Genomic DNA, 17,733 nt, shown 5'->3' with positions numbered 1-17,733 from the left:
TAGAATGAGCTGTAATCCTTTCAGGAGGCTGCTGTCCAGCAGTCTCATAGGCTAAACGTATTATGCTACGAAGCCAAAAAGAGAGAGAGGTAGCCGAAGCCTTTTGACCTCTTCTCTGTCCAGAGTAAACGACAAACAGGGAAGAAGTTTGACGAAAATCCTTAGTTGCCTGCAAGTAGAACTTCAGGGCACGGACTACGTCCAGGTTATGCAAAAGTCGTTCCTTCTTTGAAGAAGGGTTAGGACACAGTGATGGAACAACAATCTCTTGATTGATATTCCTGTTAGTAACTACCTTAGGTAAGAACCCAGGTTTAGTACGCAGAACTACCTTGTCTGAATGAAAAATCAGATAAGGAGAATCACAATGTAAGGCATATAACTCAGACTCTTCGAGCCGAGGAAATAGCCATCAAAAACAGAACCTTCCAGGATAACAGCTCGATATCAATGGAATGAAGGGGTTCAAATGGAACGCCTTGAAGAACGTTTAAGCTCCACGGCGGAGCAACAGTCTTAAACACAGGCTTAATCCTAGCTAAAGCCTGACAAAAAGCCTGAACGTCTGGAACTTCTGCCAGACGTTTGTGTAGAAGAATAGACAGAGCAGAAATCTGTCCCTTTAACGAACTAGCAGATAAGCCCTTTTCTAAACCCTCTTGTAGAAAAGACAATAATCCTAGGAATCCTAACCTTACTCCATGAGTAACTCTTGGATTCGCACCAATATAAATATTTACGCCATATCTTATGGTAAATTTTTCTGGTAACAGGCTTCCTAGCCTGTATTAAGGTATCAATAACCGACTCCGAGAAGCCACGCTTTGATAGAATCAAGCGTTCAATCTCCATGCAGTCAGCCTCAGAGAAATTAGATTTGGATGGTTGAAAGGACCCTGAATTAGAAGGTCCTGTCTCAGAGGCAGAGACCACGGTGGGCAGGACGACATGTCCACTAGGTCTGCATACCAGGTCCTGCGTGGCCACCGTAGCTCTCTCCTGTTTGATCTTGGCAATCAAACGAGGAAGCATCGGAAATGGTGGAAACACATAAGCCATGTTGAAGACCCAAGGGGCTGTCAGAGCATCTATCAGCACCGCTCCCGGGTCCCTGGACCTGGATCCGTAACAAGGAAGCTTGGCGTTCTGGCGAGACGCCATGAGATCCAGATCTGGTTTGCCCCAATGATGAATCAGTTGAGTAAAGACCTCCGGATGAAGTTCCCACTCCCCCGGATGAAAAGTCTGGCGACTTAGAAAATCCGCCTCCCAGTTCTCCACGCCTGGGATGTAAATCGCTGACAGGTGGCAAGAGTGAGACTCTGCCCAGCGAATTATCTTTGAGACTTCCAACATCGCTAGGGAACTTCTGGTTCCCCCTTGATGGTTGATGTAAGCCACAGTCGTGATGTTGTCCGACTGAAATCTGATGAACCCTGAGGCCAAGCTAGGAGAGCATTGAATATTGCTCTTAATTCCACAATATTTATTGGGAGGAGTTTCTCCTCCTGAGTCCATAGTCCCTGAGCCTTCAGGGAGTTCCAGACTGCGCCCCAGCCTAGAAGGCTGGCGTCTGTTGTTACAATCGTCCAATCTGGCCTGCGAAAGGTCATCCCATTGGACAGATGTGGCCGAGAAAGCCACCATAGAAGAGAATCTCTGGTCTCTTGATCCAGATTTAGCAGGGGGGGACAAATCTGAGTAATCCCCATTCCACTGACTTAGCATGCACAATTGCAGCGGTCTGAGATGCAGGCGCGCAAATGGTACTATGTCCATTGCCGCTACCATTAAGCCGATTACTTCCATGCACTGAGCTACTGACGGGTGTGGAATGGAATGAAGGACACGACAAGCATTTAGAAGTTTTGATAACCTGGCCTCCGTCAGGTAAATTTTCATCTCTACAGAATCTATAAGAGTCCCTAGAAAGGGAACCCTTGTAAGTGGTAATAGAGAACTCTTTTCCACGTTCACCTTCCACCCATGCGACCTCAGAAATGCCAGACCTATCTCTGTATGAGATTTGGCAGTTTAAAAACTTGACGCTTGTATCAGAATGTCGTCTAGGTACGGAGTCACCGCTATGCCTCGCGGTCTTAGTACCGCCAGAAGTGAGCACAGAACTTTTGTAAAGATTCTTGGAGCCGTAGCTAATCCGAAGGGAAGAGCTACAAACTGGTAATGCCTGTCTAGGAAAGCAAATCTTAGGTACCGATAATGATCCTTGTGAATCGGTATGTGAAGGTAGGCATCCTTTAAGTCCACTGTGGTCATGTACTGACCCTCTTGGATCATGGGAAGGATGGTTCGAATAGTTTCCATTTTGAATGATGGAACTCTTAGGAATTTGTTTAGGATTTTTAAGTCCAAGATTGGTCTGAAGGTTCCCTCTTTCTTGGGAACCACAAATAGATTTGAATAGAATCCTTGCCCGTGTTCCGTCCGCGGAACTGGGTGGATCACCCCCATTAGTAAGAGGTCTTGTACACAGCGTAGAAACGCCTCTTTCTTTATTTGGTTTGCTGATAACCTTGAAAGATGAAATCTCCCTCGTGGAGGAGAAGTTTTGAAGTCCAGGAGATATCCCTGAGATATGATCTCCAACGCCCAGGGATCCTGGACATCTCTTGCCCAAGCCTGGGCGAAGAGAGAAAGTCTGCCCCCCACTAGATCTGTTTCCGGATAGGGGCCCTCTCTTCATGCTGTCTTAGGGGCAGCAGCAGGTTTCTTGGCCTGCTTGCCCTTGTTCCAGGACTGGTTAACTTTCCAGCCCTGTCTGTAATGAGCAACAGCTCCTTCCTGTTTTGGAGCGGAGGAAGTTGATGCTGCTCCTGCCTTGAAGTTACGAAAGGCACGAAAATTAGACTGTTTGGCCTTTGATTTGGCCCTGTCCTGAGGTAGAGCATGGCCCTTACCTCCCGTAATGTCAGCTATAATTTCTTTCAAGCCGGGCCCGAATAAGGTCTGCCCTTTGAAAGGAATATTAAGCAATTTAGATTTAGAAGTCACGTCAGCTGACCAGGATTTAAGCCATAGCGCTCTGCGCGCTTGGATGGCGAATCCGGAGTTCTTAGCCGTAAGTTTGGTTAAATGTACGACGGCATCAGAAACAAATGAGTTAGCTAGCTTAAGTGCTTTAAGCTTGTTCATAATTTCATCCAATGGAGCTGTGCGAATGGCCTCTTCCAGAGACTCAAACCAGAATGCCGCCGCAGCAGTGACAGGCGCAATGCATGCAAGGGGCTGTAAGATAAAACCTTGTTGAACAAACATTTTCTTAAGGTAACCCTCTAATTTCTTATCCATTGGATCTGAAAAGGCACAACTATCCTCCACCGGGATAGTGGTACGCTTAGCTAAAGTAGAATCTGCTCCCTCCACCTTAGGGACCGTCTGCCATAAGTTTTGTGTGGTGGCGTCTATAGGAAACATTTTCCTAAATATGGGAGGAGGGGAAAAGGCACACCAGGTCTATCCTACTCCTTGCTAATAATCTCTGTAAGCCTTTTAGGTATAGGAAACACGTCAGTACACACCGGTACCGCATAGTATCTATCCAACCTACATAATTTTTCTGGAATTGCAACCGTGTTACAATCATTCAGAGCCGCTAATACCTCCCCTAGCAATATGCGGAGGTTCTCAAGCTTAAATTTAAAATTAGAAATCTCTGAATCCAGTCTCCCTGGATCAGATCCGTCACCCACAGAATGAAGCTCTCCGTCTTCATGTTCTGCAAACTGTGACGCAGTATCTGACATGGCTCTCACCTCATCCGCGCGCTCTGTCCTTAACCCAGAGCTATCGCGCTTGTCTCTTAATTCTGGCAATTTAGATAATACTTCTGTCATAACAGTAGCCATGTCTTGCAAAGTGATTTGTAAGGGCCTGATGTACTTGGCGCCACAAAATCACGCACCTCCTGAGCGGGAGGCGAAAGTACTGACACGTGAGGAGAGTTAGTCGGCATAACTTCCCCCTCGTTGTCTGGTGATAATTTCTTTACATGTAAAGATTGACTTTTATTTAAAGTAACATCAATGCAATTAGTACACACATTTCTATTGGGCTCCACATTGGCCTTTAAACATAGTGAACATCTGAGTCAGACATGTTTAAACAGACTAGCAATGAGACTAGCAAGCTTGGAAATACTTTTCTAAAAAAAATTACAAGCAATATAAAAAACGCTACTGTGCCTTTAAGAAGCACAAAAAGCTGTCACAGTTGAAATAACAATGAACCAAAATAGTTATAGCAACCAATTTTTCACAGTAAATGTATTAAGTTAGCAAAGGATTGCACCCACCAGCAAATGGATGATTAACCCCTTAATACCCAAAAACGGATAACAATTTAATAATTAACGTTTTTAACACAGTCAAAACACACTGTCACAGGTCTGCTGTGACTGATTACCTCCCTCAAAATGAATTTTGAAGACCCCTGAGCTCTCCAGAGACGATCTGGATCATGGAGGATGAAGTAGACAGATTGTGACTGAATTTTTACTGCGCAAAAAAGCACTAAAATAGGCCCCTCCCACTCATATTACAACAGTGGGGAAGCTCAGATAACCGTTTCTATGCAGAAAACAAAGATGGCCATGTGGTAAAAATCATGCCCCAATAAGTTTTATCACCAAGTACCTCACAAAAAACGATTAACATGCCATTAAACGTTTTGAACATACATTTTAAAAGTTATGAAGTGTTATTAATAAGCCTGCTACCAGTCGCTTTTACTGCAGTTAAGGCTCATACATTATTTCAGTATTAACAGTATTTTCAGAGTCAATTCCATTCCTTAGAAAAATACATTCAGTGTACACACACTCATCAGCCTAATACCAGTCGCTATCACTGCATTTAAGGCTGAACTTACGTTACATTGGTATCAGCAGTATTTTCTCAGTCAATTCCATTCCTCAGAAAAATAATTTACTGCACATACCTCGTTTGCAGGGGGGCCCTGCATGTTATTCCCCTTTTCTGAAGTTACCTCACTCCTCAGATGAGAACAGCCAGTGGATCTTAGTTACGTCTGCTAAGATCATAGAAAACGAAGGCAGATTCTTCTTCTAATGCTGCCTGAGAACAAACAGCACACTCCGGTGCCATTTAAAATAACAAACTTTTGATTGAAGAAATAAACTAAGTTAAAAAACACCACAGACCTCTCACAGCGACCTATCTTTAGTTAGGCTGCAAGAGAATGACTGAATATGACATGTGAGGGGAGGAGCTATATAGCAGCTCTGCTTGGGTGATCCTCCTGCAGCTTCCTGTTAGGAAGAGATATATTCCATAAGTAATGGATGACCCGTGGACTGACTACACTTAACAAGAGAAACATATATTTAGAACTTTAAATATAAAGTGCCAAACCATAGCTGAGAGTGTCATAAAAAAAATAAGACATACTTACCAAAAGACACTCATCTACATATAGCAGATAGCCAAACCAGTACTGAAAACGAGAATCAGCAGAGGTAATGGTATATAAGAGTATATCGTTGATCTGAAAACGGAGGTAGGAGATGAATCTCTACGACCAAAAACAGAGAACCTATGAAATAGATCCCCATTAGGATGACCATTGCATTCAATAGGCAATACTCCCTTCACATCCCTCTGTCATTCACTGCACTCTGAGAGGAACACCGGGCTTCAGTATGCTACGAAGCGCATATCAACGTAGAAATCTAGCACAAACTTACTTCACCACCTCCATAGGAGGCAAAGTTTATAAAACTGAATTGTGGGTGTGGTGGGGGTGTATTTATAGGTATTTTGAGGTTTGGGAAACTTTGCCCCTCCTGGTAGGAATGTATATCCCATACGTCACTAGCTCATGGACTCTTGCCAATTACATGAAAGAAATCATAACCACCAAAAAAGGGTGGGCCTCATGGACTCTTGCCAATATGAAAGAAATTAATTTATCAGGTAAGTTCTTACATAAATTATGTTTTCTTTCATGTAATTAGCAAGAGTCCATGAGCTAGTGACGTATGGGATATCAAAATACCCAAGATGTGGAACTCCACGCAAGTCACTAGAGAGGGAAGGATAAAAAATAAAATACTGCCATTTTCCGCTGAAAAAATAATCCACAACCCAAATTATAAATGTATTCTTTAATAAGAAAAACTTAAAACATCAGCAGAAGAATCAAACTGAAAAAGCTGCCTGAAGAACTTTTCTACCAAAAACTGCTTCCGAAGAAGCAAATACATCAAAAGGGTAGAATTTAGTAAATGTATGCAAAGAAGACCAAGTTGCTGCTTTGCAAATCTGATCAACAGAAGCTTCATTCTTAAAAGACTACAAAGTGGAGACTGACCTAGTAGAATGAGCTTTAATTCTCTGAGGCGGGATCTTACCCAACTCCAAATAAGCTTGACGAATCAAAAGCTTTAACCAAGAAGCCAAGGAAATAGCAGAAGCTTTCTGACCTTTCCTAGGACCAGAAAATAAAACGAATAGACTAGAAGTCTTTCTGAAATCTTTAGTAGCTTCAACATAAGCTCTTACCACATCCAAAGAATGTAAAGATCTTTCCAAAGAATTCTTTGGATTAGGACACAAGGAAGGGACAACAATTTCTCTACTAATGTTGTTAGAATTCACAACCTTAGGTAAAAATTGAAAAGAAGTCTGCAAAACCGCCTTATCCTGATGAAAAATCAGAAAAGGAGATTCAATAGAAAGAGCAGATAGCTCAGAAACTCTTCTAGCAGAAGAGATAGCCAAAAGGAACAACACTTTCCAAGAAAGTAGTTTAATGTCCAAAGAATGCATAGGCTCAAATGGAGGAGCCTGTAACACCTTCAAAACCAAATTGAGACTCCAAGGAGGAGAAATTGATTTAATGACAGGCTTAATTCGAACTAAAGCCTGTACAAAACGGTGAATATCAGGAAGTTTACCAATCTTTCTGTGAAATAAAACCGAAAGAGCAGAGATTTGTCCAAACCATCCTGAAGAAACTGTAAAATTCTAGAAATTCTAAAAGAATGCCAAGAAAATTTATGGGAAGAACACCATGAAATGTAAGTCTTCCAAACACGCTTGTAACATTATTAATCACAGTCAGAGAAACCTCTATGACTTAGTACTAAGCGTTCAATTTCCATACCTTCAAATTTAATGATTTGAGATCCTGATGGAAAAAAATGGACCTTGAGACAGTAGGTCTAGCCTTAACGGAAGTGGCCAAGGTTGGCAACTGGACATCCGAACAAGATCTGCATAGCACCACATCTGCACCAGCAACACAAACTATTGTTCCATGATGATTTTGGAAATCACTCTTGGAAGAAGAACTAGAGGCGGGAAGATGTAAGCAGGATGATAATTCCATGGAATGGTTACCGCATCCACTGCTTCCGCCTGAACATCCCTGGACCTGGACACGTATCTGGGAAGTTTCTTGTTTAGGAGAGAGGCCATCAGATCTATCTCTGGAAGACCCCACATCTGAACAATCTGAGAAAACACATCTGGATGGAGAGACCACTCTCCTGGATGTAAAGTCTGACGACTGAGATAATCCGCTTCCCAATTGTCTACACCTGGGATATGCACCGCAGAGATTAGACAGGAGCTGGATTCCGCCCAAGAAAGTATCAGAGATACTTCTTTCATGGCTTGAGGACTGTGAGTCCCACTCTGATGATTGACATATGCCACAGTTGTGATATTGTCTGTCTGGAAGCAAATGAACGGTTCTCTCTTCAACAGAGGCCAAAACTGAAGAGCTCTGAAAATTGCATGGAGTTCTAAAATATTGATTGGTAATCTCGCCTCTTGAGATTCCCAAACCCCTTGTGCTGTCAGAGATCCCCAAACAGCTCCCCAACCCGAAAGACTTGCATCTGTAGTTATCACAGTCCAGGTTGGTCGAACAAAAGAAGCCACTTGAACTAAGTGTGTGTGACTTAACCACCACATCAGAGCGTCGTACATTGGGATTTAAGGATATTAATTGCGATATCTTTATATAATCCCTGCACCATTGATTCAGCATACAAAGCTGGAGAGGTCTCATGTGAAAACGAGCAAAAGGAATCGCTTCTGATGCTGCAGTCATGAGGCCTAAAACTTCCATGCACATAGCCACTGAAGGGAATGACAGACTGAAGGTGCCGACAAGCTGCAACCAATTTCAAGCGTCTCTTGTCTGTTAGAGACAGAGTCATGGACACTGAATCTATCTGGAAACCTAAAAAGGTGACCCTTGTCTGAGGAATCAAGAAACGTTTTGGTAAATTGATCCTCCAACCATGTTTTCGAAGAAACAACACTAGTTGATTCGTGTGAGATTCTGCAGAACGTAAAGACTGAGCTAGTACCAAGATATCGTCCAAATAAGGAAACACCGCAATACCCTGTTCTCTGATTACAGAGAGTAGGGCACCAAGAACTTTTGAAAAGATTCTTGGAGCTGTTGCTAGGCCAAATGGAAGAGCAACAAATTGCTAATGTTTGTCTAGAAAAGAGAATCTCAGGAACTGATAATGTTCTGGATGAATCGGAATATGAAGGTATGCATCCTGCAAGTCTATTGTAGACATATAATGTCCTTGCTGAACAAAAGGCAGAATAGTCCTTATCTTCTTGAAAGCTGGTACTCGTACATAACGATTCAAAATTTTCAGATCCAGAACTGGCCTGAATGAAATTTCCTTCTTTAGGACAATTAATAGATTTGAATAAAAACCCAGACCTTGTTCCTGAAAAGGAACTGGCATGATTACCCCTGAAGACTCCAGGTCTGAAACACACTTCAGGAAAGCATGAGCTTTTACTGGATTTGCTGGGATACGTAAGAGAAAAAACCTTCTCACAGGAGGTCTTACTCTGAATCCTATTCGATACCCTTGAGAGACAATGCTCTGAATCCATTGATTTTTGACAGAATTTATCCAAAAATCCTTGAAAAACCTTAATCTGCCCCCTACCAGCTGAGCTGTAATGAGGGCCGCACCTTCATGCGGATTTAGGGGCTGACTTTGGTTTCTTGAATGGCTTGGATTTATTCCAATTTGAGGAAGGCTTCCAATTGGAAACAGATTCCTTGGGGGAAGGATTAGATTTTTGTTGCTTATTCTGACGAAAGGAACAAAAACGGTTAGAAGCCTTAGATTTACCCTTAGGTTTTTTTATCCTGAGGCAGAAAAACTCCCTTTCCCCCAGTAACAGTTGAATTAATAGAATCCAGCTGAGAACCAAATAAATTATTACCTTGGAAAGAAAGATAGTAATCTAGACTTAGATGTCATATCAGCATTCCAAGATTTAAGCCACAAAGCTCTTCTAGCTAAAATAGCTAAAGACATGGATCTAACATCAATTTTGATAATATAAAAAAATGGCATCACAAATAAAATGATTAGCATATTGCAGCAAGCAATTCTTGTTGCTCTAAATTCTCCAACCAGAAAGTTGATGCAGCCGCAACATCAGCCAAAGAAATTGCTGGTCTGAGAAGATGACCTGAATATAAATAGGCTTTCCTTAGATAAGATTCAAGCTTCCTATCTAAAGGATCCTTAAAGGAAGTACCCTCTTCCATAGGAATAGTGGTACGTTTAGCAAGAGTAGAAATAGCCCCATCAACTTTGGGGATTTTTTCCCAAAACTCTTTAGAATTTGCTGGTAAAGGATACAATTTTTTAAACCTTGAAGAAGGAATAAAAGAAGTACCTTGCTTATTCCATTCCTTAGAAATCATATCAGAAATAGCCTCAGGAATAGGAAAAACCCCTGGAGAAACCACAGGAGGTTTAAAAATAGCATTTAAACGTTTATTAGACTGAACGTCAAGAGGACTGGTTACCTCAATATCCAAAGTAATTAACACTTCTTTTAATAAAGAATGCATATACTCTATTTTAAATAAATAAGTAGATTTGTCAGTGTCAATGTCTGAGGAAGGATCTTCTGTATCAGATAGATCCTCATCAGAGGAGAATAAATTATTATGTTGTTGGTCATTTGAAATTTCATCAACTGAATGAGAAGTTTTAAAAGACCCTTTACGTTTATTAGAAGGTGGAAATGCAGACAAAGCTTTCTGAATAGAATCAGTAACAAATTCTTTAAAATTCATAGGTATATCATGTACATTAGAAGTTGAAGGAACTACAACTGGCAATGTACTATTACTGAAGGACACACTATCTGCATGTAAAAGTTTATCATGACAACTATTACAAATCACATTCGGAGAAATAATTTCCACAATCTTACAACAAATGCACTTAGCTTTGGTAGAACCGATGTCAGGCAGCAAAGTTCCAGCAGATACTTCTGAGGCAGGATCAGATTGAGATATCTTGCAAAATGTAAAAGAAAAAAAACATATAAAGCAAAATGATCAATTTCCTTATATGACAGTTTCAGGAATGGGAAAAAATGCAAATAGCATAGCCCTCTGACAAAAAAAAAAGGCAAGAGGCAAACATCAATGGGGTATTAAAATAATGGAAAAGTTTTGCGCCAAGTATGACGCACAACGTAGCTGAAATTTCTTTTTGCGCCAACGATAACTGGAAATGACACACTCGCGTCACCAACGACGCAACCGTGTGTAAGGCATCAGCGTCAACTACGACGCCGGAAATGACGAAGTTGCGTCATGGACGTATTTTTCGCACCAAATAATTCTTGCGCTAAAAATGACGCAATAAAGTTTAGCATTTGGCGCACCCGCAGGCCTAATACTGCCCGTAATTTGCAAGAAAAAAGTAGTCAATTAGAAAAAGAGACTAAACCCCAGGTAAGAAAAAAAAATTCTTAAAAATTTTATTTTCCCCAAATATGAAACTGACAGTCTGCAGAAGGAAATACATGAACCTGACTCATGGCAAATATAAGTACAATACATATATTTAGAACTTTATATAAATGCATAAAGTTCCAAACCATAGCTGGGGTGCCTTAAGTAATAAAAAAACATACTTACCAAAAGACACCCATCCACATATAGCAGATAGCCAAACCAGTACTGAAACAGTTATCAGTAGAGGTAATGGTAAATTGAGAGCATATCGTCGATCTGAAAAGGGAGGTAGGAGATGAATCTCTACGACCGATAACAGAGAACCTATGAAAAAGGCCCCCATTGGGGAAATCATCGTATTCAATAAGTGATACTCCCTTCACGTCCCTCTGACATTCGCTGTACTCTGACAGGAATCGGGCTTCAACAATGCTGAGACGCGCATATCAACGTAGAAATCGTAGCACAAACTTACTTCACCACCTCCATAGGAGGCAGTTTGTAAAAACTGAATTGTGGGTGTGGTGAGGGGTGTATTTATAGGCATTTTGAGGTTTGGGAAACTTTGCCCCTCCTGGTAGGATTGTATATCCCATACGTCACTAGCTCATGGACACTTGCCAATTACATGAAAGAAACACCTCAGCAACACTTTGCTGAGGTGCCTACCTCCTCTGAGCAGGAGCCATTTCTTCACGTAACCTGGCAGCAGTCGCAACAGTCGGTCTCCGGTGTAAAACACGCATCTATTATCAGAGATGCGTAGTATGACAGGAAAAACGTCCAACTTCAATCTACAATGGAGCGGAGTGAACAGAAAGGGCGCGCAATAACTTGCCACTTCCAGAAGTACCTCCCATCGTGGGCGTGGCAATAAGAAATCTCCCGGTTGGCTATTATAAGTTATAAAACCGCCGGGAGATGTGAAACCACCGCTCTTATTAAAACCAGCCCCAGTGCCTGCGTCTAAGCTGCCCATAGTGTCTCCTATGCTCCTAGGAGAATCTATGTCACTATAAAGAGCTAATTACAATGTCTGTCCCATTTAAATAAAGTGCTAACCTTTTTCTTGAGTCTTTCTTACCCCCAGAAATAAAGCCAGCACTTACCTCATATTCTGCCTGACAGCAAGGCAGTTCCCAGGTTTGAGAGGTCCTCTCCCTCACATGGACCTGTGAAATAAAAGAAAGTCCTGAGTAAATATCCCTCAGGTTTTCAGGGTTAGGGCAGCATCAATATATGGGAGGCGCAGTGAGAATTATGTCCCACAAGTTCCCATTGCTCTAAAGCCACCACAGCTCTACTGAAGAGACTGATATGGACTACGGCTACACCCGACAAAGCAGCACAATCTTGTACTACTTTAAAAATAATAAACACTTGATTGAAGAATCTTTTCTAACATCTAACTTTACCACCTCCTTGCTCTTAACATAGGCAAAGAGAATGACTGGGAGGGAAGGGAGGTGATATTTAACAGCTTTGCTGTGGTGCTCTTTGCCACCTCCTGCTGGGCAGGAGTGATATTCCCAATAGTAATTAGATGATCCGTGGACTCATCTTGTCATTAAAAAGAAAAAACATTTTAAGAAAGGGTAGTAACGGTAAAAAGGGAGACTAAGAGGGATGCTAAGTTATGCTCGCCGTTTTTTTTTTTTATTCTTAAAGTGCTATAAAACAGGTTGAGATCTGTGCATATCGTAAAAGGGCTAATTAATTTAAAATAGTTTGCATAAAAAAAATGTTAAGAAATTGCTGGCAAGTATTTTAAAATAATTATCAAAAATAAGCAAAATGAATTACATAGCAAAGCTGTCTGGAGCACTGTGCTCCACCCCCCTTATCAGTGTTTAGACACATGCATTGTATTTTAACTGAGTTCACAGCTTCTAGGCATGCCCAGCAAATAATCGCTATTACCCTTTTGCATTTTACCAAAAGAACAATAAACAGATACAGCCATAAAAGGAATTGTGTGGGAGTTAGAGCTTTACAATTCAGAAACTAAAAAGAAAGGGTTAATAGTGAGGCACTGCAGTATACATTTGCAGGTAAAGTAATTAAAGTACTTATATTATTTTGTCTCTATTCCAACTTGTTTTATGTCCCTTGACAATAAATAAAAAAAAATAAAAAAATTGTGTAGATTTGGCTGTTGGTAATTGATGCACATATGCATGTACTGTATACTTTGTTTTAAAAAAAAAAATTTAAGCACATTGAATTCCAGTAACAGAGTTTGCATATTTTCAAGATAAACTACACTTCTGTTAGGGGACATAACATGGCTAACACCATTTGTGCATATACTACATATACATACTGATTTACAGAAATGATACATGGGCTAAATCTTAACATACAAGTTTCTTCCTCTCCTCTGCTAGCTGCTTGAGCTGAGCCTCCTCCTCCTCTCTTCTTTGCTGCTCCTGTTTCTCTTTCTTCTTGCGTTCCTTCTCTTGGTCAGCACGCAATGATGCCAGATATGCTTCATCCTGCTGCTGCCTCAGCACTTGTGTTTGGTTTCGCTCCTCTCTGAGGACAACACAATGGACCAGTGTTATGAAACATACTTTGTTTTTTAAACAATGAAGCACTCTAGTTCAAACAACTAATAAACACTGTTCATGCAAAATGTATGTGCCAGATCCTACCCACAACTAACTATGCTAGACAGCTCAAAGCATTATGCTAGATATACAAACTAATGTAAAGATACACTGGATTCTCTGAACTTGAGTTTATTGCAGTCCAGTAACACAAGAGCAGATAACAGGTCTTAAAGTTAGTTACTAGTCCAGTGTCAATTCAGTTTAAAAAGCATATACACCCAAAATATAACCATTCCCATCAGGACTAGTAAACAAAGGTGATTTTTTTTTTCTACCCGTACATCTTTCCTGGAACCTTCCAGCCTACACTCATGTCGGTAGACTCGCTTGAGTCAAAGAAAATACTCACTAAAGTCACACATGTGCGCCTCAGCATACAAAATTCTTTGTATTCACAAAAAAAAAAAAAAACTGTACATATTAAAGGACATAAGGAAATTATATTCACTTACCGTTCCAGTCTCTCTGATACTAGGTAGGTCTGGTTAGCTTCCATTATAAAGGTCAGCTGGGTAATTAGGTCCTGGGGCTGGATAAGACCCTCTAGCCTACCCACTACAGTCATTCTACGATCCTTCAGCATGATTATCGCAAGGAAAGGATAAGTGTTTTCCCGTAGAGCCTGGGAAACTATAAAACAAAAACGTATTAAAGCAATGTAGAGAGGAAAGCAACAACAAGACAGTGGTGCACTCACCCCTAAATCCTTCTGGTTTGTTTGTGGAACAAGCCCAGAATAGCATTCTGCCATTTACAAACTGAGTGACTTCAGGGGTGCAGAGGGTATTTCTGTAAGAGGATAGAGATAGAAAACTTTATTCAATGCATTAAAGGGACAGTCAACACCAAAAATTGTTATTGTTTAAAAAGATAGATAATGCCTTTACTACCCATCCCCCAGCTTTGCACAACCAACATTGTTATATTAATATACTTTATAACATTAAACCTGTTTTTAAGCCTGAATTTCTCCCTGTTTTAAGCCACTACAGACCGCCTCTTATCACATGCTTTTATTTTTTTTATTTGCTTTTCACATCAGGAGACTGCTAGTTCATGTAGGCCCTATAGATAACATTGTCCTAAGGCACAGGAAGTTGTGCACAATACAGCACTAATTGGCTAAAATGCAAGTCAATAGATAAGAGGCATGTGATCAGGGGGCTGTCAGAAGAGGCTTAGATACAAGGAGATAATAGAGGTAAAAAGTATATTGATATAACCATGTTGGCTGTGCAAAAATGGGAAATGGGTAATAAAGGTTTTATCTATCTTTTTAAACAATAGAAATGTTGTAGTTGACTGTCCCTTTAAAAGGCAATTTTTAGAGAGCATGAACTTAACCAACCTGCAAAACTCATCAGAGTCCTGGTGATCTTCGCCATGTAAGTATACCAACAAGAAGCGCAGTTCTTGTTTAGCATCATTTAGCGCCTGGTAATTGAAATGAAAACAAAACAAAAAAAATATATGCTGAATGTTGCAAAAGAATGATGTGAGGTTAGTGCATATGTTATATAAAAGAAAAAAAACTTTGACACTAGCCTCTCATTAATATAATATTAATCACATTACCAGTAATAGAGGTGGGTGATTTTGCATTAATTCAAAATGTACCTAAAGGAACAGAATACTGTAAAATTGTTCTTCCCTTAATGTGTTTCCAATTACTTTTTCTACCAACTGCAGAGTTGAAAATGTATGAGAATTTGCTTTTTAATGGTTATTCGTGTATATTTAATAGCCGATTTTGTTTTGAAGCCACAACCTAATAAAGTAATGAGATCTGATTATACCTACATGCTTAACCCATTTTATCACATTGGGTACATACATGATTCTTTAGCGAATAACTGTTCGTAAACCAAAGACCCAACACTTGGGGCTTGATTTATCAAGCTCTTTGCCTCTCTGCGACTGCAGGTTCCCACAAGAGAACCTGCATTCACAATTTATTAAGCGGACGTCATCAGATCACTACATCCCTAAGCTCTTCTCCACCTCTTAGGAATGTCAATCTCCCCGGGCTCGTCCGACCGTGGGAGATTAGACTGTGTGCGGGCAGTGGCAGCATTGCACGCGAGCGCAAAAAAATTAAAATTATGCTCACCTGATAAGTTTATTTCCATCTGTATGAGGAGAGTCCAAGGTTTCATTCATTATTTGTGGCAATACAGAACCTGGCCACCAGGAGGAGGCAGACACCCGCCAAAGGCTTAAAGGGACACTGAACCCAATTTTTTTCTTTTGTGATTCAGATAGAGCATGCAAGTTTAAGCAACTTTCTAATTTACTCCTATTTTCAATTTTTCTTTGTTCTCTTGCTATCTTTATTTGAAAAAAAAGCCATCTAAGATTTTTTGGGTTAAGAACTCTGGACCCGCACGAACCCGCAAGTCTTCTTGAGAATTCTTAGCTGAAACTTGTAAAACAAATAAAAATAATCATCAATAATGTTAATAGCACTCGGCACCCCAACCTGACCAGCAAGGTTTAATAGGCGCAACGTGTCTGAATAAATCCGCAAGACAGAAGATCTGAACCCAAGCAGGACAAGCCTGCAACCAGGGTCATAACTGCCAAACTGGCTAAATCCACCCTCAGAGAGGGAGGAAGAAAAACAGAAACATTGGACTAATGTGTCCCGAACAACTTCCGTAGAAGCAAACAGCGAGTATCGATCCCAGAGATTTTTAAGTTCCCGCAGGAGGAACATAGTATGAAAAAAACTAAAATTCATCTTAACCTGGATAAAATAAAATAACAGGCAACCCGAGGGTTAACGCCCAAGAAGAAGAGAAAGATCCGCAGGACCAGCCAAACGGAAACCCGGTTCTTCCAACAAAACTGGGAAGGATCTCGATAACAAGACTTAAAAGGAGATTACTTTATCCCCCCCATGTCTAACGAGGTGAGCCATTTGAAGGAGGAGACTGATGAGTCCCACAACCGAGAAGGATAGGGTTCCCAAACAGCTCAAAAACGTGTCTGAGTAAGACACAAAGGCAAGCCCGTCTATTACGAAAGGCACAACACTCAGGAACAAATACACCCGCAGGGAACTGCCCATGCCCTCCAGTGGCCAAGAGAACTGGGGCAATCGGGCACGAGCACAATCACAAACACACACCTGGACTTTGTAGACGTGCAAGCGCCAAAAGTATGTAAAAGAGAAGACATGCCACAACCTCCGGGGGGGGGGAACAATCCATCCTCCGAGGAGAGAAACACATAATCTGGGTTACCTGCATGTGTAGTAGTGGTAGGGAGCGGTAGGGAACTCGCATCCCGGAGAATAGGGCCCCCCCCCCCCCCCGAGGCGGATGGATCAGCAGTCCCTTGAATCCCTGAGCCTGAGGAACAAGGCCCTCTAGGACGGCCTAAAGAACATAACCGACTGACCTGAGTCAATGGGGCCAATTCGCATTCTTCACAGGACGAAGAATCTGAATCAGAAAGTTGATCAACATCAGCATCCTCCATAACTGGATAAAGGACACCAAAGAAATGGACTATATATATATATACACACACACACCACAATTTAAACGGCACCTGACAGTACCCACAATGGCTGAGGCACTCACCACCTCCTATGAACCAGACACCAGCGGACTGGAATTCTCAGTCGCCACACAGTCAGGAATGTGGAAATGGGAGACCAGAACGTACACGCCCGGTCACAAATTGAACCGTCCAAAAAAAGCACGCCTAACCGTAAGGTCGTGTCACTTCGAAAGGCAGTTATGTTTCAAATGCCACAAGCCCAGTTAACACTACACATAAGCAGATTGAATCACATAACAAACATGATTAACCCCCCCCCCTGTTCAATAATCCCCCTCAGGACATATTAACCCTTGATTCCAAGATACTAAAGGAGTCCCACTGAGACCCTGTATTTTTCATGTGAGTTCACAGGAACAAATGAGTTACAGTACATTCATGAAGTAAAGTGAAACGATCTTACCGGAATCTACCCCGTGGAACAGGAACATGGCTCTTTAAGTGTGGAGGATAGTAGCCTTGCCTCCGCCATGGACTTGAGGAGAAAGCAGGTAGCGAAGCGAAGTTAGACAACGCTGATTGCTTGTGGAGTTGTTAAAATGAGTCTGGATGGTTTCGCAGAAAGACTCTTCCTGCATCTCCGGACTCTAACTTTCATCCAAGCCCTCAATGAGAAACTGACAGGATTACTTAAAACTCCCGTCCCATGTCAAAGAGTATTACCCTCCATAAAAGATGAAAACATTGACACAATACATCCCCCACTCCCCTCATCCCCCAGTCATTCTGCTGAGGGAACAAGGAACAGTAGGAGAAATATCAG

General features: G+C 41.3%; 1 protein-coding gene across 1 annotated transcript in view; it reads right to left on the bottom strand.

Annotated features, from left to right (window-relative positions):
- The window catches only part of FAF2 (Fas associated factor family member 2), a 130,852-nt gene that overhangs the window by 43,568 nt on the left and 69,551 nt on the right, over positions 1 to 17,733 (bottom strand). The window contains exons 6-9 of the mRNA XM_053717038.1: positions 14,752 to 14,837; positions 14,101 to 14,192; positions 13,856 to 14,033; positions 13,155 to 13,326 (exon numbers count right to left, since the gene is read on the bottom strand). Of these exons, the coding sequence (XP_053573013.1) occupies positions 13,155 to 13,326; positions 13,856 to 14,033; positions 14,101 to 14,192; positions 14,752 to 14,837 (528 nt within the window). The remainder of the gene's footprint in view (positions 1 to 13,154; positions 13,327 to 13,855; positions 14,034 to 14,100; positions 14,193 to 14,751; positions 14,838 to 17,733) is intronic.

The sequence above is a fragment of the Bombina bombina genome, chromosome 6 (genome assembly GCF_027579735.1).
Source record: "Bombina bombina isolate aBomBom1 chromosome 6, aBomBom1.pri, whole genome shotgun sequence".
Classification (NCBI taxonomy): domain Eukaryota; kingdom Metazoa; phylum Chordata; class Amphibia; order Anura; family Bombinatoridae; genus Bombina; species Bombina bombina.
This window is presented reverse-complemented; position numbering and strand designations above follow the sequence as displayed.